At 44.3% G+C, this 22,633-nt stretch overlaps 1 protein-coding gene across 1 annotated transcript in view; it reads left to right on the forward strand.

The window, feature by feature from the left end:
• Positions 1–22,633, forward strand: part of MAP3K3 (mitogen-activated protein kinase kinase kinase 3) — a 60,512-nt gene that overhangs the window by 30,682 nt on the left and 7,197 nt on the right. Inside the window, exons 5-10 of the mRNA XM_043584946.1 lie at positions 1,140–1,253; positions 8,479–8,599; positions 16,568–16,701; positions 19,736–19,809; positions 22,019–22,086; positions 22,293–22,385. Of these exons, the coding sequence (XP_043440881.1) occupies positions 1,140–1,253; positions 8,479–8,599; positions 16,568–16,701; positions 19,736–19,809; positions 22,019–22,086; positions 22,293–22,385 (604 nt within the window). The remainder of the gene's footprint in view (positions 1–1,139; positions 1,254–8,478; positions 8,600–16,567; positions 16,702–19,735; positions 19,810–22,018; positions 22,087–22,292; positions 22,386–22,633) is intronic.

Here is a 22,633-nt window from a genome sequence, read left to right on the forward strand (position 1 = left end):
GATCTGACATTTGCTGGGTCCTAGGCAAAGTGTACTTTTGCATTTTTTTTTTTTTAATTTTTTTTTCAACGTTTATTTATTTTTGGGACAGAGAGAGACAGAGCATGAATGGGGGAGGGGCAGAGAGAGAGGGAGACACAGAATCGGAAACAGGCTCCAGGCTCTGAGCCATCAGCCCAGAGCCTGACGCGGGGCTCGAACTCACACCGCGAGATCGTGACCTGGCTGAAGTCGGACGCTTAACCGACTGCGCCACCCAGGCGCCCCTACTTTTGCATTTTTTAATACTAAGTACTCATAGTGTCCTCTGCATTTAACAGCAAGTGAGACTTATCCATACCCTCAAGGGCGATCTCTTTAATACTTCAGGGGAATGAAAACAGAGGAGATTGTTTCTGAATTCTAGTCACTGATTTTTATCTTTAAACGTTAAGATATTAAACTCTGTTATGTGGCCTAAATTCGTGTTCTTATTTGAGTAACAGTTTTCATCCTCTGCCTATCCCCCTCCTCCTCCTATGCCTTCTCTGCTTGTTGTGTTAATTGCAGCACAGGCTAAGGTGAGATATTTAATTAATTTGGGAAGAAATAAATGGGGCTTTAACTGTTTAGGATTTGATGCTTTGGAGAAAAGAGTATTTTTAGAGAGGAAGCTCTTCTCAGAAAGTATCTTGAAACAAACTACTGATGTGTTGCACAGCATGGATAAACTCAGAAACATTAAGCAAAAGAAGTAGATACAAAAGACTATGAACTGAATTGAACATGTATGAATTAATAGGATTCCATTTATGTGAAATATCCAAAAGAGGTAAATCTACAGAGACAGTAGATTCATAGTTGCCTGGGGCTACAGGTGGGAAGAGGGAGTGACTGTAAATGGGCACAAGAGCTTTTTGAAACAATGGAAATGTTTTAAAATTGAATTATGATGATGGTTGCACAACTTTGTAACTTTACTAAAAATTATTGAATTGTACACTAAGGAAAAGAAAAAGTACCTAGATGGTTTGAATTAATTTTACGACCCCATACTATCCAATTAGATTGTTTTCATTCAGGTATTTTTTTTAATTTAGCCTGTTTCTAAACTAAAGACATATTTTATATGATTCCCTTTTTCTGTGTCTGTGTCCCAGCTTTCCATCCTGCTGAAGAACCAAGATGATCTTGATAAAGCAATTGACATATTAGACAGAAGCTCAAGCATGAAAAGCCTTAGGATATTGCTGCTGTCCCAAGACAGAAACCATGTAAGTAGCCCCTCTGATGACCTGGCGGCTGGACAGAGGGCAAAACTTGCTGTTCTTTAAGAGTTCACCTGGTTTCCTTGACAGAATTTTGTATTCCTCAGCTGCTGCTAAAGCAAGCAAGCACGTACATGGAGCCCAGCACAGCCCACTGTGCCAGTGGCCAGATAGCAGTTTGCATGTGATTTCACTGTGAAGTCAAGTCACCTGTGTTAAAGTTGAAGCTAAAGGTTACTTGGCTTGTGGCATGGGAGGAAGGAAAACATTTATGATTAAAGAGAAAATTCTTTTTCTCTATATTTATGTTATTTCCATTTGATTTGGACCCTAACAAGAGAGATTTGATGAGGGTGAAGGTGCTTAGCGAAGGCTGCTAGGGATTTGAGACTATCCTGTAGACCTACTCTTACAACCCCTCAGCAACCGTGCCTGTCTCTTGAGATACATGTAGGAAACAAGCTTTTCCTTCTTTTCAATGGGAGAAAGGCCATGGAGTGGAGGGCCTCTTGTAACTTACCAGCCACTCCCTTACCAAATGGCAGACGATCTGCAGAGGCCGTCAGAAGTGAAGGATTATCCCTTGTTAACTTCTGTAAAAGGTCCCTGGGGGCCTACATTTCACAAGAATGATTGCAGTCTGTGTGTCTTCTAATCACTGATTTCTGTGCCAGTTTTCTTGAGATGCATGTTCCTAAAGGTTTCTTGGCACTCTTTCCCTTCCCTTTGCTCGAAGACAGCCAGCTGTGACATACCTTCATGAACACACCATACCAGGACGGAGTTTAGGTGGAATGGTGCTCATGCTGACCACTTATTTTTAAAAAGATGCATTGATATTTGGCTGTCCTACTGATTAGGGGGGAGCGCAAGAGAATGCAGTTAGGAGGCCTTAGGAGGGGGAAGGGCAGAGAGAGAGGGAAAGAGAGAATCCCAAGCAGGCTCCACATTCAGCAAAGAGCCCAACATGGGGCTCAGTCTCACAACTGAGATCATGACCTGAGTCAAAATCGAGAGTTGGATGCTTAGCCAAATGAGCCACCCAGGTGCCCCAAGAAGACATTTTCTAATATTACCGAAGTGTCCTTGTGATTGAGGATGGTCTTCTCTGTCTTTTTTCTGGCTTTGTGCTGGAAAGTATTCTGAAATGAAATATATCCTTTATTATTTTACTTTTCTGTTCAAGTTACTCACCTCCTCTTTATAGGCTTTATTTCTTTCATAGGATCCTATCATAGGATCTAAATTTAGCCTAGCACCCAGGGCTTATCACTATCTACCCTTGCTTTCAACTCCCCAGTCTCATCTTTCCACATTCTTCAGCATACTCTCCCCTTTCTACAGTTCTTACTTTTTGCTCTTTCCCAGACCGTGGCTATTTTTAGTATCTGGCTTGATTTACCTGCTACAGTTTGGTCAGTGTTTTTGCCTGAGCCATCTTGATTACTTTCTGTTCTTTTAGTCATTGGATATAATTTGTATACTTGTTTATAAGTTGCTTACTAATTCCCCTCTAGTTGTTGCATATTTGTACATGTTATCCCAAAAGATTATTGAGGTCCTTGAGAACAGGAGCTGTGACTTACTGTTTTGGAACCCTTCCCCACCCATCCTCTTAAGAAAACACAGTGAATGCTTCTTGATTATTAGCAGAAGTCAAGCAGAAATCATATTCAGCAAATCTTCTATATGGAAGAAGCTAGAATCGGGGTTTGGTTTAATGATGTGATTGCTTGACTGGGAGCTAGCACACTTGATCATGATCCCTCCATTCCCATGATGAGAAGGTATAGACAACTTGATCCTTACATCTACTTTCCCATCCATTAAGGAGTGTACATGGCTGCAGAGACTGACACAACACTGTGAGCTGCCTGAAAGACGACCATCTGAGCTCTGATACCCAAGGCATTGCATTGCATTGCATTAGATGTTGCATAAAATAAATGCCACATTGTTGCCTCTCTTTCTTTCTTCTTTCTTTCTTTCTTTCTTTCTTTCTTTCCTTCCTTCCTTCCTTCCTTCCTTCCTTCCTTCCTTCCTTCCTTCCTTCCTTTTTATGGAACACTTCATGAATTTGCATGTCATCCTTATACATGCTAATTTTTGTATTATTCCAGTTTTAGTATTTGTGCTGGCAGAGCAAGCACTGATGCCTCCCCTTCTAAGGACCTATATTTTAAAAAATTACTATAAAGTCAGTATAACTTTTTTATAAAGTTTAAAAAAGAGAGAACTATCCTATGTAATCCTATCAGTATGACACATTGATTGATATTTACATGTGCCCCTGTAGTTTTTGAGCATATGTGTACATACTTCAAATGTTGTCATGGTAGTAATATAATTTTCTCAATTATTTTTTCACTTAATATTGTCACGCACATTTTTCTATGTTGATATGCAATCTTCATAATTATAATTTATAAGCATTCATAATTCCCTTGAGTGGATATACTATAATAACCATTTTTGTTACTGTCAAGTCATTTAAGCGCTTTATTTTATTTTTTTTTGCATTTATAAAGATTTACATTTAAGACTAGCAGTGGTAATGGTGGTGATAAAACCTTTCTTTGGGAACTTCCTCAGCTAGACCTCAGACTTCTTAATAAACACAAGTATCATGATCCAGATTTGCTATGTGTTCAGGAATCCCACCTCCAGAACAGTGCTTCTCTAAGCATCTATGATGCAATGTCAGTTTTGTTCTGATTTCTAGTCTGTCATGCATCAGTTCCTTTTAAAACACAAAAACTGAAAAATGAAATGGAAAAGGAAACCAGTGACATACAAAATACAAGACCACAGTTTTTATTATTAGATTCAATAGACAGAAAGTCAGTCTGCCAAATTGCTGTAAAAGTCTGTACAGAGTTATTCTCCGTTTCTGTATTTACCTCGTTGAGGACTGTTATACCACGGCTTGTGGCCTGGTGCCAGCCTACAGATCATACTTTGGTATGCTGCTCCAGGATACCATAGCACCCTGCCTACCTCATCTCTTGCTGGCAACTCTCAGCCACTTCGTTTCTCTACTGAGTTTATTTTCTTTTTAGCAAGCGATTGCCTCATCCACCTATTGTTATCACTTATACCTTTACTTTCCTTCTTATTCCTGTTTCTAAATGTGTGGTCTCAATAAATAAACAAACAAACAAACAAATAAATAAATAAATGTGTGGTCTCTTCTCTCTGAATTCCTTTTCTGCTGATCCTTCTATGACAACTTCTAATCTTTCCTCTGCCTTTACCCCTCACCAAGGTGTATATCATACCCCTCTCACCTCACCTGTCCAAGGCCATGTCTTAGGCTTCAATATTGATCTTACCTGAGAACTCCTGGATTTTGGTCATCACAGAGTCTGAAGAGCCTCTCTCTAGCCTTACTTTCTCCTGCCCTTTTAAGAAACTTCATCATCTCCTTCATTAGTTCTTGCCACATTAGGCCTGTGCCTGGAACCATCACCTCTTAGATTATTGCTATTACAGACTTCTCTAAACATGTGTGCATCTGTTAGTTTATCTTTCCTCTCTTGATCTTATAACTTCCTAGACCCAGCTTTTCTACTCTCTTAAAGTAATCTCAAGCTTAACATTCTTTTTTTTTAATAAGGTTTTTTATAATTTTTATTTTTTATTTTTTTGAGAGAGAAAGAGAGCAAGCAAGTAAGCATGGGGCGGGGGGGCGGGGGGAAGAGAGGGAGGGAGGGAGAATCCTAAGCAGGTTCCATGCCCAGCACAGAGCCCAACACAGGGATCAATCTCACGAACATGAGATCATGACCTGAGCTGATAGCAAGAGTCGGACACTTAACCGACTAAGCCACTTCAAGCTTAATGTTCTTTTGTCACTTATATCCGAATATGATAAAAACTAAATACCCAGCCACCTTAAACTGAATATGGCACTTTATTTTATTACCTCAGATTCTCCCTGACAAAAGTAAACTTCTAATCTTCTCTTCCAAATGTTGCCCAGTTCCCAAATATCCCATCAATGAGTTTGATGCTATCTTGTCTGCTATTTAAGTTCAAAATATCAAGGACAATGTAAAGAGTAATCCATTCTTTTTTGTCTTACTAAAATAATGGGGCAAGTGCAAGAAGACAGGATCAAAGTTGTTGAGTGGCATAGCTTCAGTCTGGTCCCTGTTTAAACATGGAAAGACCTTACGTGTGTAAGTGCTTTTGTCTCTCATTGATTCTTGCAACTTTGAGGGGTCCAGGGCAGGTATCTGTTCTTGCCAGTCTAAACCTGGGAAGACTGAGACAGAGTGACTTGCCTGAGGTGAAGCAGTAAATGGTGACAGAGCTGGTCTAGAATCCAGATGTTCTGTGTAGTTCAGTACCTGTCAGTTACCATCCAGGATGGGGATCTTAGAATTATTGTAGTCCTTGGGAAACCTCCTCCAGGTTCCTCCACAGTTTGTTAGAAACAGAACAGAAAATATAACGTTGCCCATGGGGAGAAGTTGTGAGATGTTATGTCACTCTCTTCCCCACAGCTCAGAGGGCAACTGAACTAGAATAGGTCTAAGGGAAGATGAAATTTTCAAGGGGTTGAAAATTCACTTTTATATATGAATAGCTTAAAAAGCCTGGAACTCTTTAGTCTGGAAAGGCAGCCTAAGCATATATGTAATCAGCTACGAAGCACTGAAGAGTAGGGATAATGAAAACACAGATTTAGTCACCTTGTCCTGGTTTGGATGAACCCCTTAAATATTGGGGGGAATATTTGGTGCAAAGTCTCTTGTTGCCACCCTTGAGGCAGAGGCCTGGTGAGATCCAGGTGCCGTTTCTCACTTGATGCTCCTGCGAACCAAACTGACACAACCACACACACACACCCCTTCCCCCTGCATAGTTGAGCCTACTTGTTCACTTTGTCTCATACCACCAGATCTCTTAGCAAGGTAATTTGTGAATCCACTTTTGTGACCTTCTTCTGATTTTCTAGCTTCCAGTCACTGCAATCTTTATGAAATTGGTTCCCTGGTAATTTTTCATGTCATTTGTATCAGCCAGACACACTGCTACCTGCAGAGTCCTTCAGTGAGGCACGGGGTAGGCAAATGCCACCTTCTGTTTGCTGTCTTTAGAACGTTCTGCTGGCCACCCACTCTATACCCGTGGGCTCTGCTTTCACTCCACTGCTGTCCCCTTTTGGTTTTCCTAGTCCCACCTTCCTCCTTCCTCTCTTTCCCACTTCTCTGTCTTGTTCAAGGTTCCCTGAATCCTTGCATGAACCTCATTTTTGTTTACAATGCCATTGCCTTTTATCCCCTTAAATCAGGGTTTTCAAAATTGACTGAATATTACACACACTTGGGGAGATTTAAAAAATACCAACCCTTTGGCCCCAGCCCCAGAGATCCTGTTGTAGTTGGTGTGAGGTGTGTGTGGCCCCACAGGTAGCTCTTTAAGTGGGTGGCTAGGATTGGGAACCGTGACCTTAAATTGAAGTGTCACTCTCCTCCTAAGACCTCCTGCTCAAAGTGTGACCCATGGATCATCAGCATTAGCATGCCTGGAAGCTTGTTAGAAATGCAGATTCTCGGGGCACCTGGCTGGCTCAGTCGGTGGAGTGTGTGACTCTTGATCCCAAGCCCGATATTGGGTGTAGAGATTACTTAAAAATAAAATCTTTAAAAAAAAAAAGAAAAAGAAATGCAGATTCTCTACTCCATCCCAGACCTACTGAGTCAGAATCTCTGTTTTAACAAGGTTCCAGTTGGATTTGTGCACATTAAGGTGTGAAAAGCCTGCTTTGAAACCTTCATATGTTTTCCAACCTGTTGCCACAACTGCAGCCTTTCCTTCTGTAGGTCTGTGCTTTTGCTGGCCGTGGAACCTACTTTCTCATCTCAGCTTTTAGAATTTAGAATTGAGAGTTTAGAGTATATGTTCTTTGATACATTTCAAATTCACGCCACCAAGATTTCTGGAGTAGGCCCTGTGTGTAAGTAGGTGTCCTCGGGGGGGGGGGGGGGGCTCATCACGTGGCTCTTCTCTTTCTGACTGCAGGGCTGTGGCCTTCCCTTGCCCTTCACTGGCCTGCTTCCCCAGTATGTGGCTTTGACTGTTTTTTCCTTTCTGACTCTCAGCAGAGAGCTATTGCACATCGGAGGCTTCTGCAAGAACATTCACTTCCCCTTGGTTCTGACTTCCCGTTAGAGCAAGACAGTTTGTGAAGACAGCCCTGCATGTGATAAAGTCTGGTGTGGGGAGACCAGAGGAGGCTGCTTGGCAGCTGAATTACCCCTGAAAGCGGGAAGCCTTTTTCCTGGAGGACAGGATATAGTTTGTTTAGGTCAGACTTTTTTTTCTTACTCGAGGTAGAAGAGCTCGAGAAGCAACTAGAAATTTGACCCAAGTTCTTTAGAGTCCTGACCTCCCATCCCCACTCTCTGGAGTGCTCTGCATGTTTGTGACTGCATCCTGACGCCACTTGCTCACCACTGAGCTTCAGTTTTTAGCTTTCTCAGTGCAAGGGCCCCCTTTGTTGCTTTGATTTTTTTTCTAGGGCTCACTGGTGGCTTGACTGGGACAGTGCCAGAGCAAGGGTGCATGTGGTAATGTTGATGATCCCATTCTGTTCTGAGATCCTTGACCTCTGGCAGAATGGTACCTTTGATAGCCTTTCCCAGATGAACACAATCCTGAGATGGTTTTCATGGAAAGCCTGGTTATGTTAATCAACTGAGACTTTGCCTTAATTTTGAGGTAGTGATTATGATTGGGGCAGAAGCAGCACATCAAGCTACTTTGAGAAATACATGTTTATCACCCAGATTTCTGTTGCGCAGGGAGGTTGCCATCATTCTCTATTCTGACCCCCCACTCAGCAGGTGATCTCGCTGCCGAAATAATTTCCTGCTATTTTTCCCAAGCTCTCTGGAGAATTTTATGAGGGAGTGTTTACAACTGTCTTTTCTGTTTGGCATATTATTATAGGAAAACTTGTTATTCCTCCATGCCTAGGTCATCACTCTTTAAACTGGGGCAGTGGGTCTCAGTGCTCAGATAACACTGAAGCTGTAAAACTACTGTGAGGAAATAGTGATTTGCCAAGACATATTGAGGAGTGAGATTTGGGGGAAGACTGGGTAGCTCGTGTATTGAAAGCATGAAGGCAGCTAAGAACATGAGTCTTAGGGAAGGGGAGGAGGCCTTTCTTGGCCTGCCTGCCTAAAGATAGCTCAGCTTTTTTCCTCTTATCTTGCAGACCAGTCCCTCTCCCCATTCTGGGGTGTCCAGGCAGGTGCGGATCAAAGCTTCCCAGTCTGCAGGAGATATAAATACCATCTACCAGCCCCCCGAGCCCAGAAGCAGGCACCTCTCTGTCAGTGAGTATTTCACCCCTTTTTTCCCTGTCATCTAATTTATCTGCCCATGTTTTTTAAAAATCAAATATTTATTAATTTAAAAACCATCATTTGTAGATTACTACCCTATGCAAAATAATCCTCTGTGCCTTTATTTGGGGGGAATGGGTAGAGAAATGACTGGAATAGTGTCCCAACCCTCAAGGAGCTTATAGTGTAACAACATGATGGCATGACCAAGTTCCTTTTGAATATGTCTGAAAAAGTGATCTCCTCAAACATCTGCTTGAAGACCTCCAACGACAGTCTACCCTCATTTTTTGTAACGTTTATTTATATTACTTTTGAGAGACAGAGCATGAGTGGGGGGGCGGGGCAGAGAGAGAGGGAAACACAGAATCCAAAGTGGGCTCCAGGCTGTGAGCTGCCAACAGAGAGTGCAACGTGGGGCTGAAACCCACGAACCATGAGATCATGACCTGAGCTGAAGTCAGATGCTTAACTGACTGAGCCACCCAGGCTCCCAGTCCACTCTCATTTTTGACCATCATTTTGCCAAAGAACTGGGGACTTGTCAGGTTAGGAGTCAGGTCCAAGTTTGAGTTTTGACCTTAGACCTCTTGCTTATGATTCCTGAAGAGTCCTTATGCTCTGAGGAAGATGTTGACCAATGAAACTCTTAGAAAATCAAACTAAGTTGTCCGGAAAGGACAGCAGACTGTTGACAGAGTATATATGATTGGCTAACTAGGAAGAAAGCTATGTAGCTGCTCCCAGGCCTCCCCAGAAAGGAAATCTAAGTCAGGTCTGTGCCTTATGCCAGATAATCCAATATTGTACTGGATCCCATTTCCCAAGTCTGAGGAGAAGGCCACATCCTGAATTGTGGCATCTGTATCAAGAGGGAAACCAGGCCTTCAAACATTTGTGGTGAGGTTACTGCTGCTGCTAGGAAGGCAAGTTCTCTTCGTAAGGTAGAATTGCATCAAATTAAACTGCTCTCTGAAGATCTTGAGCTGAGCTTGGGGAGTTCTGAACATCATTCCTGCTGCTGAGCCTGTCTGTGAGTGATAAGCAGGAAGAATGTGTTACTAAGGCACTGACTTTGCCTTACTGAGTAATTTCAGGAACCTGAGCAAACACTGGTAGTAAGTGTTGCCCAGCTGAAGGTCCACATATGAGTTCCATATTTCTCTAACATTGTAAATAACTGGTGGCTATGTTTTTAATAAGCTGGTTGAGGAGAAAGAGCCAGAACCCCAGCAAGGAGACACTGTCCAGAACATCTCTAGTCCTGGTATCTAGGTGCCCTGACTCTGCCAGAATGGCTTCTGTTCCAGAACCCTCAGAGAGACTGAGGGGCTGGAGGAGGGCAGTATTGTTCATTTGTACAGTAAGCAGTGAGGATCGACATGGGGCAGTGATTGGACCATTGGGCCTCCTGGTCCTAAGCAAGAGCCCATGATTTGTGTGTAGAGGCAGGGCCTAAATGCTAGGCATTGTTGTGAAGAGCCATGTATAGAATTTCCTTATCTGAGAATGCTGAGGAATAGGATTTTTATGAAGTAGTTCCTTTGTATCTAGAGATTGGGCAGTACAGCCTCCCAGCATGTGTAGATCCTGGGTTCCTTCTTTCAGCAAGCATGATATACCAGCCGTTGGGCTGAGATGAGGGCTACAGTGGACACATGTACAATGAGGCTGCAGTGGAGGGCAGGGTGGGGTGGGAGCACAGAGCAGGCAATAACTGACTCTGCCCAGGCTTTGGAGAAGGTCTTCCACAGAAGAGGAAACACCAGAGCTGACACATGAAGATTTGTTTAGCATAGAGATATTCAAGGCACAGGAAGGGGTACCTGCCAGACATAATTGAAAAAGAAGGTGTTGGGTTCCAAGAACCCCAGATGGTGTGGAGTGTGGCTCAGAGATCATGGGGGACTTCTATAGGCAAGGATGAGGGGAGAGGGCTTTTTGACTGTTAGCCTGTGGAAATCTCACTTGTGCTTCAGACTGGCTGATGTATTTGGAGGAGAATAAAGGAAGGTGAGAAAGGATGCCTGGGCCACTTCCTAAGGAGCCTTTAATGCCCTTGGGCTTATTGGTAGGCAGTGGGAAGCCACTGAAAATGTTGCTCCCTTATGCCCATCTCTGTTACAGTGTTTGTCACATTATCTCCGTATCAAATGACATTTTTATTCATTCATTTATTCACTTCAGGTTTAATTGTCAAAATATCAGCTATGTGCCAGAAACATGGGAAGGCAAAATGACCTGGTTTCTGCCCCTTATGTCTCTTGTAGATGCATAAGACAATTTGTCTTTGGGAAGACAAATACTTAATCATGATGAGATTAATGTATGACTTACAGGCTGTGGCTGAAAGGTGTGTGGTGCTATGAGCATGTATAACAGAGAGATGTGCCCTGACTTGGGGGGCCAGAAAAGCCGTAGCCTATGATCCAGAGCATGAATGTGGGAATTTTGCAAAGGGAAACAGGGAAGAAAGTCTGAGGCAGGGGGAGCTATACGTGTGGAGGCCTGCTGGCTGGGGGAATATGGTGTGACTGAGAAACAGAAAGAAGCCCTGAGGCTGGAGAGCTGAGAACAATGGGGAGGAACCATCTAAGGCCAGGGAGGGAGGCAGAGCCTTATGGTCCATGGTCCTATGATTAAAGATTTTGATCTTTAATGTTGAAAGCAGTGAAAATCCACTTTCTTGTTTTTAAAGTGAATAGAAATGGGTAATGTGACATATTCCAATTTGTGTTTTGAAAAGATTGCTCTAGCTACATTGTGGAGAACAGATTGCAGGGGAGCAAGAACAGATCAAAGAGAAACCATGTTGTGCTGTTTCGAAGGGGCACATGCACCCCAATGTTTATAGCAGTGCTATCGACAATAGCCAAAGTATGGAAAGAGCCCAAATGTCCATTGACAGATGAATGGATAAAGAAGATGTAGTATATATATACAATGGAGTATTACTCGACAATCAAAAAGAATGAAATCTTGCCATTTGCAACTATGTGGATGGAACTTGAGGGTATCATGCTCAGTGAAATTAGAGAAAGACAAATATCATATGACTTCACTCATATGAGGAATTTAAGAGACAAAACAGATGAACATAAGGGAAGGGAAGCAAAAATAATATAAAAACAGGGAGGGAGACAAAACATAAGAGACTCTTAAATATAGAGAACAAGCAGAGGGTTGCTGGAGGGATTGTGGGGGGGATGGGCTAAATGGGTAAGAGGCATTAAGGAATCTACTGAAATCATTGTACTATATGCCAACTAACTTGGATGTAAATTAGAATGAATGGATGGAAGGAGGGAGGGAGGGAAGAAAGAAGAGAAACCATGTTAGGCTAAAGCAGTTTGGTCCAGAGGAAGAAGACAGAAACTTGGATTAGGCTGGTGACAGTATTGGAGAGAAGGCACAGGTGTATTTGAGACATTTAGAAGGTAAAAACAACAGAACACAGCATTGTGGTGGTTCTCAAAGTGTGGTCTAGGGTGGGGACTCAGTGCAGGGGGTCCCTGAGATCCCTTCAGGGGGTCTGCGGTTTGCCTTTTTACTGATTCTCTCATGCGTGAGTTGATGTCATTGCTCTGATGGCTAATAGAATGTGTGCTTGTGTATTAATGTGTTTTCAAAAAAAAGTTGTTTTTTAAAGTTTATTTATTTATTTACTTATTTATTTTGAGAGAGAAAGCACGAGTGGGGGAGGAGCAGAGAGAGAGGAGAGAAAGAGAGAATCCCAAACAAGCTGTATATTGTCAGCACAGAGCCCAGCTTGGGGCCTGATCTCTCACGAACTGTGAGATCATGACCTGAGCTGAAATCAAGAGCCAGATGCTCAACTACTGAGCCACCCAGGCGCCCTGTGTGTTTGCAAAATTTTTGAGCTTTAATATCTAATACAGTGAATATCAATTGATAAAACCCTCTTAATAAAAGCTATTTGATGTCCTTGGTTTTTAAAGTGTAAAAGGTTCTAAGACCAAAGATTTCAGAACTACCGTGATACTATATTGATTTTGCAGGGGTTGAATGAGCAGGAGATGAGTTACTGGTTTATGGATCTGGGTGAATGGCACTGCCTTTCACCAAAACAGAAACGGTCGACGAGAGCCTGGTTTCGCATGCTGAGAAGAGGCAGACCTGATGTTTTAGAGGTTGAATTAGAGGTGCCTTTGAGAGAGCTAAGAGGAGATAGCAAATGAACAGTTAGATATACAGGTCTCTAGAGGAGAAAAGCAGGACTAGAAAAAAAAATTAGAAATTGTCCAGCTGAAGCCATGTGCCCAGGTGAGGGGCCCTAAGGAGAGACTGCAGAGTAAGAAGAAGCCTAGGACTGAGCCTTAGGAATCCAGACACTTCATGGCCAATTAGGGGAAGATGAACCTGCAAAGGACACAGCAAAGGAGTGACCAGAGAAACAGGAGGGGGTAGAGGGAGGCCTTACATGGTACCAGCCAGGTTGGAAAGGGCAGACCAAGGGCAACTTATCGTTTGGTCCACAAATGTCTGAGTGCTTGCTGTGTTGGTGCAGCGTAAGGCTGTTTGGAAGTGGAAGGAAACAGGAAGAGGAAAGAGTCAGGGTTTAAGCATTGGGCAGTAGAAGAAGTGCTTGGAGTAGAAATGGGGTCAAGAAGCCTTAGCCATTCAGCCCCCAACCAGCAGGAGCAAGTGGGGTTTGCCTCCTCCCTCCACCAATATGAAGGAACCTGTATTTAGTGAGAGACAGTAACATGCACATCATTCAGCCCCCACCGCACCGTGTTCAGTGATGGGGAAGTGCAAGTCCAATTTTAGATCATGCTATTTGTTTGAAGTTTTTCCTTATATTGAATTGAAAATCTGCCTTCTCTCACATTACCCAGTGACTCTGGTACTGCTCTCTTGAGCAACACAGATGTACAGATAACATCTTTCATCTGACAATTTTTCAACTATTTGAAACCATTTATCATGTTTACTTTTTGTTCTTTCCATTGTAATATACATACCTTGAATTTTAATTTTTTCAAGCCAATTAGTCTATTAAACTAGTTCATGCTAAAAGCTAAAAACAAACAACAAACAAACAAAAACAACTAGGTGATGAGTTAACCCAAAAGAAAGATCCCTGTGGGGAGATCTTCAGACAAGGCAGATGGAGTTTCCCTATGTGACGATGCCCTTCCTCCTATCTTGCCTGTAGAAATTTTACCCACCTTTGAAGCCAAGCTCGAGCACCAAATTTTTTCCCATATACATTGGGTGGTGCCCTTAAGCCATGTAGCCAAGCCCTGCCACCTTCTGACTCATGTTCCATCTAGTGTGTCTTGTTAAGTGCCTTTGCCTCTGTTCCCGCTCCATCTTATTCCTTGTCTTGCTACTGCAATCCCACAGTTAGGCAAACCAGATTGCAGCCCCTAAGGAATGGGTAGTGGGGGAGCAAAGGCAATCAGTTCTTTCAAGGAGCTTGGTGGTGAAAGAAAATCAGAGATGGGTTAGTGGTTTATAGGAGAGGTAGACTGTAAGCTAGAGATCTGAGCATGCTCACCAGGAAGGGAGGCGCAAAGTCAGGTGAAAAGAGTGCTGAGGGTGGTGCCAAAGGAACCGTGGGGAAGCCGACTCCTGTGGCAGATGAAGCGAGGAGTGCAGGTAGAGGGTGCAGAATGCTTTGGCCAGGGGAAGGAGAGAAGGAAAAGTTCAGGCAGAGGAGGAGAGAAGTGTTGAAAGGATGAGGTGACTGGAGGGAGCCATGGCAGCAGTGGGGTAGAGAGCTGTGCACAGTGCAGACCTCCTGTCCCCCCTGTCCTGGTGCAGTCGGAAGGGCGGGGCCTGGGATCACACAAGTCAGCTCCCTTCACTTCCACAGGGCTCTTCTCCTTGCCAGAAATTCTTCTGTGATGCTAGATGAGACCAGAAACTGTTTAGTAGTGGTGACAACTTCAGAATAAAATGGGAATTTTGAAAGTTGAAACACATTAGGATGTCCTCCGGGTCTCATGGGATGAAATGTTCTGCACAGCCTGGTCCAGTGTGAGCACACTAAGAAATACTGGTTAAGATTTCCCACTGAAGAAGAAAAAAAGATTCAATTCCTCCCCCAATCTCATCTGCCCAGCAAGAGACAGCAGAGTTTAGAGAAAATAGTTGATGTCCAAAACAGCTATCTCTTTGTACTTGGAATGACCTGCACATTAACACTGACCCCAAACCCTAGAACTCCCTGCAGAGGCAACTTCCTGACTGCATCAGCTTCCTGACAGGAATCTCCTATGAGAACGGGTAGAATCTGAGAGCCAGTCTTTCAGCTTTGGGTGAGAGTTTTGCTCGGACTCTGCACTATGGGTTAAGGACCTAGCAGAGAGCTGGCATGGCCCGGGAGGAGCACAGACGGCCAGCAGCTTAAAGCCCTGGCTTTCTCCTTATGTGTAGAGCACCATCATGCAAAGCAGTGGGCCACTCTGGACACAGGCCTACTACTCTGCTTTGTTGCTTCAGCTGTTGCTGCTGGGGCCCCTTGGCACAAATGGCCTCATGAGAATAGAACAAGATTGGGCTGGAATGCCAGGGAAGGGCATCCCAGAGAGCCTGCTGTCCCTGCCATGCCTGCTTTCCAAGGCCTGAGTTGAGTGGTCTTGCTTGCATAGTGCTGTGATTTGTGCTGTCTAGCTCACTGCTGTCTCTGCTGGTAAATGTGGGCGCATCAGTGAGTCTTGCAGTCCAGTGTCCTGTCCTTTTCAGGTCCCTCTCTTACTTGGTCTCGACTGCTGTTGTAGCCCCCAATTTCTGAATTGAAGATAAAAACAAAACTGAAAATGCTCTGGAGCAGTTCTGCCAACTCCTGGTTTTTCCATTTGCTTCCTCTGATAGCCATTGGTTTGGGGAGACTTCCCTTTCCTGCCCCAAGCTGTGGGCCTGTGCACAATAGCCCCTGGCCCATTGCCCATCAGATAATAAGGCTGGCTCTCTGCAGGCAGCAATGTGTATTGGAAAAAGTGAAAGTCTCTGGCTGGAAATAAAAGCTCAGAAAACCTTTGCTATTTTCCCCCAGCCCCTCCTGGGTCTGTAGTGCTGGCCTTGTGAGCCAGTCCCATCCTACCTGGAAAACCAGGGGAGAGTTCAGTGGTAGCTGGTGAAGAAGAGAATGGATGTTGCATTCTTGGATATTCTATCCCAGGGAGGCTTCACCTAGACACTCCATGTAACAGACTGGGGCAGTTCATCCTGTCTGGGGATAGTTTAGATCCCTGTCTGGGGATTTCATCAATAAGTGGGTTTTTCTTTTTCTCTCATCAGTCCCTTACAAGAGACATTTTTTGTTCATTCTAGGTCAGATGTGTAATACCTTTTTACCCCAGCACGTATTGCTCAGGGTTCAGGTGCACAGAGTAGAATCCACTCTAACTAGTTTCAGGAAGAATAGATTTAGTGCACATCTTGGCCTACAGGGTGGAGAGAGAGAGAAACAGACACCACAGAGCTACTCCCTCTTCTGTAATCTGGAAGCTACCAGATTCAGAAGCACAGTGCCCCTCTGCTCTGCTTCACACCACATACATAGAGGATGCCTGCGTCTGTGTCTTGACATCGGAAAAACTGGAGACCAGGTGTGGGGCCTCTGGTAACACTGCAGCAGGAAAACCGCGGCTCCCATGACTGTGTCCAGGAGTGGTAGGAATAGCAGGAAGCCATCTCAATCTCACACAAGTGCATCTGATTGGCTGGACCCCAGGGGGTCTTAGATGTAATAGCTTTTAGCTGATTAACTTCGAAAGTGCAGGAAGGCATACCTGAAGCGTGGAATGGATCTTGAGTCTAACCCATTTTATCGGCCACATACAGTGAAGGAAACGAATGGAATTCTGCTGAGCTCCTACCTTGTACCAGCCTCTGCAACAGACATTTGGTCCGACCTGGTCCTGTGTCTGCTCCTCTCAAGGGCACATCCTGGCCTCTGTTGTAAAAGATCTTGTTTCTGTGCTCTAGGCTCCCAGAACCCCGGACGAAGCTCACCTCCCCCTGGCTATGTGCCTGAGCGGCAGCAGCGCATTGCCCGGCAGGGGTCCTATACCAGCATCAACAGCGAGGGGGAGTTCATCCCAGAGACCAGTGAGCAGTGTGTGAGTATGGGGTCCGGGATATGCCTTGGAGTGTGTCAGACCAAGGCTATGAAGGGGCTTCTCAGTGGTCGCTAAGAGCGACTAAGAGCACTCTGAGCTCTTAGAAATCACCTTCGGTTCCTTGCCATTTGGCTCTCTCACAATATGGCAGCTTCTTCAAGGCCAGAAGGAGAATCTCTTGCTCCAGTTTGTGGATCATAAAATGTAACATGAAGATGGAGTCATCAAATGTAACATAATCACAGGAATGAACATGCCACCCTCTTTGCCATAGTCTGTTGACTAGAAGCAAGTTACAAGTTCTCCCCTTATTTAAGGGAAGGGGTTTATACAAGGCTGTGACTCATTGTGGGGGTCACTCTAGGGTACGTCCTCCAGTACAGCTTACCCATTTCAATGGCTAACTTTTTAACTAGTGGCTCGCTTGTTGAAAATGACATTTTAGCTTAGTGAATTCAGCGAGAGCGAGATCTCTGGCTTCGTTCTGAAGTCTTGTCACAGAGCTTTGCTTTGATTGCGTAAGAGAAGGATCTGCACTTATAAATGTTTAGGAGTTCGTCTGGGAAAGGGGGATTTCTTAAGAGTAAAGTGTCCAGTAGAAGGACCAGCACCATCACATGAGGGATTTTACAAAAAAACTGATCCTTGTAACTTTTCTTTCCCCTAAAACTGATTCTTACAACTTTTCTTTCCCCATGATAGCTAATCTCTGAAAGCGTTATCCAAACTATACAGGCTGTGAGAAGCCCTTTACACTGCTTCTTCGCTCTTCTGTTAACTCTTGCTTTCCAGATAAAATTATGTTTATGGAGTGCTTTTAGATAAGGATTCCCTTCTTAGGTATTTTACTGACTATTCTTTCTGTTTTCTTTAACCAGAGCACTTCTGGACATTGGCTGTGTTAGAGGTGACTTGGGTGTAAAATCTCAGATTGCAAATGAGTTTATTGCCTTTGGTCTTGATCCCTCCCCGTGGCCCTATATTCTGGTCCTTTTACTTCTTTGTTTTACCTGGCTAGCCCTAGAAGGTGTGGGAGTATTAGACTCCTAGAGAGGACAGACTTTTAGAAAGAGGCCAAAGAAGGAATGCATAGGTCCTTCCCTGGTGCCCCGGCCTCTTTAGCTAAAGTGAATTGTTCCTGGTAACGGACCATTCAAGATAAATCCACTTAACGGAGACCAAAACATGTATGTAGTGAAAGAATATTCAATTGGGCCTTTCTGGAAAAGTGAAACTAAGATAAGTTTATTTTGTTGTTTCTTTAATCAGATTAAGGGGATAGTTGCATCTATTTGCTAATTTTTTAAATGAACAAAAGCATGATTCAGGTAAAATTTTTTGGCTTAATTTTTATATCAAAAATTTTGCTAACACAATGTAACTTCCTTGACTTCCTCTTTGATTTCTTCAGCATTGTCATAAAGATTGTCCTTTTTGGGGGCTCCAGGGCATCTCAGTAAGTTAAACGTCCAACTTTGGCTCAGGTCATGATCTCACGGTTTGTGAGTTGGAGCCCTGCATTGAGCTCTTTGCTGTCAGTACAGAGCCCACCTCAGATCCTCTGTGTCCCTCTCTCTGTGCCCCTCCCCTCCTTGCTCTCTCTCTCAAAAATAAATAAACATTTTTTTTAATGTTTATTTTTTTTTTAACTTTTTTTTTCAACGTTTATTTATTTTTGGGACAGAGAGAGACAGAGCATGAACGGGGGAGGGGCAGAGAGAGAGGGAGACACAGAATCGGAAACAGGCTCCAGGCTCCGAGCCATCAGCCCAGAGCCTGAGGCGGGGCTCGAACTCACGGACCGCGAGATCGTGACCTGGCTGAAGTCGGACGCTTAACCGACTGCGCCACCCAGGCGCCCCTTAATGTTTATTTTTGAGAAAGAGAGACAGAGTGAATGAGGCAGGAGCAGAGAGTGAAGGAGACACAGAATCCGAAGCAGGCTGCAGGCTCTGAGGTGTCAGCACAGAGCCCAACTCGGGACTCGAACCCACGAACCGTGAGATCATGACCTGAGCTGAAGCTGGACACTCAACCAACTGAGCCACCCAGGCGCCCCTCCAAAATAAGTAAACATTAAAAAAAATTATCCTTTTTTACAGAAGACTTAGCAGGATTCAGTGAATTTTCCAAAGGCCCCTTTTGAACCTTTGGTATTCCTGCTTCATCATACCTGCCATGTTATTGTACTTGCACATTCTTCTTCTGTTAACTGGTCTCTCTTTGAAATTATGGGCAAGATGGACCCTAGCATTAAATAGGAAGAGATAATTTGAGTTGGAAACTAATTTTATGAAAGTTGTTAGTGAATTTTCTATAAGTCTCATTTCTGCTTCTCTATGTAATTTTTAACTTTGTCTCTCAGATAATGAATACGCTGATAGGGAATACCCCCTTAGGCTAAATGAAGGGAGTTTAGTTGGAGAAAAAACTAATCTGAAGGCTTTTTATTACTGCATTCGACCAAGGGCCAGAGAAACACTTTAACTTACATAGTAGGTACTTATTGCTTGTATATGAGAACCAGGAACTAGGAAATTTTTCATCTGTATCAGCTGTACAATAACTAGTTTCATGACTTTAAACAATTCTCCTAACCTTCTAGACCTGCAGTGATTTGTCTGTGAAATGAGGACAATACTTGTCTTTATAAATTTTAAATTATGGAGTGTAAACAGAAGCATTACAGTCCCACCCAGATGCACTGGAAGCCTCTGCAGGGTAGTACCAGCTCCATCGCCAGGCTCCCAATGTTCACGAGCCAACAAAATGCCAACAGGAGAAGTAGCATCTCTGCCTTGCTCTCCTGGCAGAGCTCCTTGGGATGCTGGCCAGGCACTTTTCTCACTCCTGGAAACTTGCCTTCAAACTATGGGGGAGAATGATACCTTCCTAATTATTCTTCCCGCTGCACAGGCAGAGAAAGGGCACTTTCATATTTTGACAAAAAGCACCATTTGCTGGACTTGGCTGGGCCGTAAAGCCCTGAGTCACCTGGCTGGGATTGGGTTTTATTGTATGACTTGCCTTGCAGATGTTGGATCCTCTGAGCAGTGCTGAAAATTCCTTGTCAGGAAGCTGCCAATCCTTGGACAGGTCAGCCGACAGGTACGGGACTGTGGCTGCTCTGGGGGTTAGTGCGTAGGCATTTTTGGGACTGGTGGGCTGAGAAAATAGAGTTAGCTAGTATGTCTCTGATCTAGACACTGGTCTGCAGACCCATGGTTAAAGCATCATACTTCTGGGAAAGAAATCTCTTTCTGGGATTCCTAGCCATCTCCTTAATTTTTCTTTTTTTTTTTTTTTTTTTTTTTAAATTTTTTTTTTCAACCTTTATTTATTTTTGGGACAGAGAGAGACAGAGCATGAACGGGGGAGGGGCAGAGAGAGAGGGAGACACAGAATCGGAAACAGGCTCCAGGCTCCGAGCCATCAGCCCAGAGCCCGACGCGGGGCTCGAACTCACGGACCGCGAGATCGTGACCTGGCTGAAGTCGGACGCTTAACCGACTGCGCCACCCAGGCGCCCCTCCTTAATTTTTCAAATACCGTGAAGAATGTTATGTTTGTATAGTTTGATGAATGTAATAGAAGCTCATGATAGCAATTCACATGTATTAAATGCTTGCTCTGTTATTCTGAGTGCTTGACATGTTCTGAGGTTCTGTATAATATACACGCTGCTCTTGTGCTCTTGGCCTCATTGCTGTGATCTGGCCTGACAAGCAGTGAAGTTCAATGTTTTGGGGACAAAATTGAATTGTTACCTGTGGGTTTACCTTATTTTTTTTCCTCCAAGTGTTTCTGGCGGAATAAGACACTGGGCTATAAAAAACAGAAAACAAAATATCCAGACTGCCTAGCTTACCATGCTGCTTGGTGTGGAATTTTGTTCACACACTTGGAGAGGGAACAAGTGCTATCTTTTACATACCAAATGGTTCTGTGGAGCTGATTCACCCATCGGCAGGGGTATGTTTAGAGTTGGCTTTAGCACTTATCCAGCCAGCCTCTCACCTTGACCTTGTTATTTCCAATAGCACATTTGATCATGTCTGGCTGGGCTTAGGGCTGTGGTCAGAGGCTTTGGAGCAGGTTTGAGATGTTTGTTTTGTTTTTTTCCCTGTGTGTAACTGATTAATTGTTCATATGGGTACTGACCTTGTGACTATGGCCAGATCTGTATTATGTCTTTCCTAACAGATCTGAAAACTGATGAGCAGTGTCATAGAATTCAGTCATAGTTACTTGCTAGTATCCAGCTCATAGCCTTGTCAGGAGCTTGCTCTTCAGCCAGAGTAGCAAGAAGGCCCAGGCAAAAGTGGCAAAAGTGCCAGGAGTTACTTCCACAAACTGTAGGCTCTGCCAGGACAGGGACCAACTCTGGCTTTGGGTTATCTCCTAAGCTTTGTGGCTGAGCAGGGGTGGGGAGTGGGGTGGGCAGTGGGACAAGACTACAGAAAATCTAGTAGTTGTGAAGTAGGGGGCGGCCCCTGTGTCATTGCCTTGACCGTTTCTGACCTGTGGCTCTCTCAAAAGGCACTTACATGTAAGAGAGAAGACCCTTCAGGTGAATGCTAGGAAAGATAGCTAAATGTACCCACTTGGTTCTTGGGTTTTTCCTCTGCCCCTTCAATACTTTGTTTTCTTTCGCTTGGGAATGAAACCCAGTGACCTGGACTTACTCCCTTGAGGCCCAGCCTAAAGCATAGGGCTTTCCTCTCCTCCTCTTTATGGGATCTGGAGCCATATAGAGCCCAGCTCCACCAAGTAGAAGTCTAATAGCTTGGGACAAGTCCCTTAACCTCTCTATTCCTCAGTTTCTCCATCTCTAAAATGGGATGGTGGTGATTAGTCTGAAAGGAAGATGCTTGGTATTGTTGCTATTTTTATTATTGCCCTGGACAAGGGAGTTTTTTCAACTCTTCCCCTGTTACTAAGGTGGGAGGAATGGGCAAGAAGGGAAAGTGTTGTGCTGCCAAGGTGGAATTTGGGAGGCCTGGAGGGGTTTACTATTCAAGGTTCTGTCAGATTTGGGCCTCAGACTAGTAAAGAGAAAGTGGTAGAAGGCTGAACTCAGAAGAGGGCCGTTTCTCTCAAACTCTGCTTCCTTCCCAAACTGTGAGAACAAGACTCCACACCAAACAGCTAAGCAGTTTGGATATCTTGTTTTCTGGGTTTTCTATCCCATGTAATGATGCGGGAGGGAGTTAGAAAAGGGAGTGCATCTGGATATCCTGCCTTCTGCCCTAGTGGGCAGCCTTTTGAAGTACACTGAGCCGATGTCCACGTCGTGATTTCGTTTTGTTTTTTCCAGCCCATCCTTCCGGAAATCGAGGATGTCCCGAGCCCAGAGCTTCCCCGACAACAGACAGGAGTTCTCTGGTGAGTTCCCCAGAGTCTGGATGAGTACTACAGGGCTTCCGGGTGGGGCTGCAGGCATTCTACTCTTGCTAGCTGAGTTGGGAAGCCAGGACTGTACTTTAGTTCTCCTCGGGCCTGCTGTCCTGAGGTCTCAGGTGACATAGGGGCTTAAATGGCTTACTCACATTGATCTACCCAGAAACCAGCGATTCCTCTATCTTATTCAGAGCGGGAAACTCAGCTGTATGACAAAGGGGTCAAAGGTGGAACCTACCCCCGGCGCTACCATGTATCTGTGCACCACAAGGACTACAATGAGGGTGAGTGCACCTCCACCCTGCCCCCTGCTGGCTCTCTCAGAACGGACTCAGGTAGAGCTTTGCCACACAAAAGCACTGCCAGGGGCTGGGCCTAGGCACCCCAGACCCCATGTTTCTTTCCTTTATTCCTGAGAAAGTGTGCCCAGACTTGAGGCACTAGAGACTGAGGGGAGATGAGGGAAAGGACGGCATTTAGAAACCAAGATGCTGGCACTGGGAACACTGTCCTTTGTCTGAGCGTGCTCCAT

Source organism: Prionailurus bengalensis, chromosome E1 (genome assembly GCF_016509475.1).
Source record: "Prionailurus bengalensis isolate Pbe53 chromosome E1, Fcat_Pben_1.1_paternal_pri, whole genome shotgun sequence".
Lineage (NCBI taxonomy): Eukaryota > Metazoa > Chordata > Mammalia > Carnivora > Felidae > Prionailurus > Prionailurus bengalensis.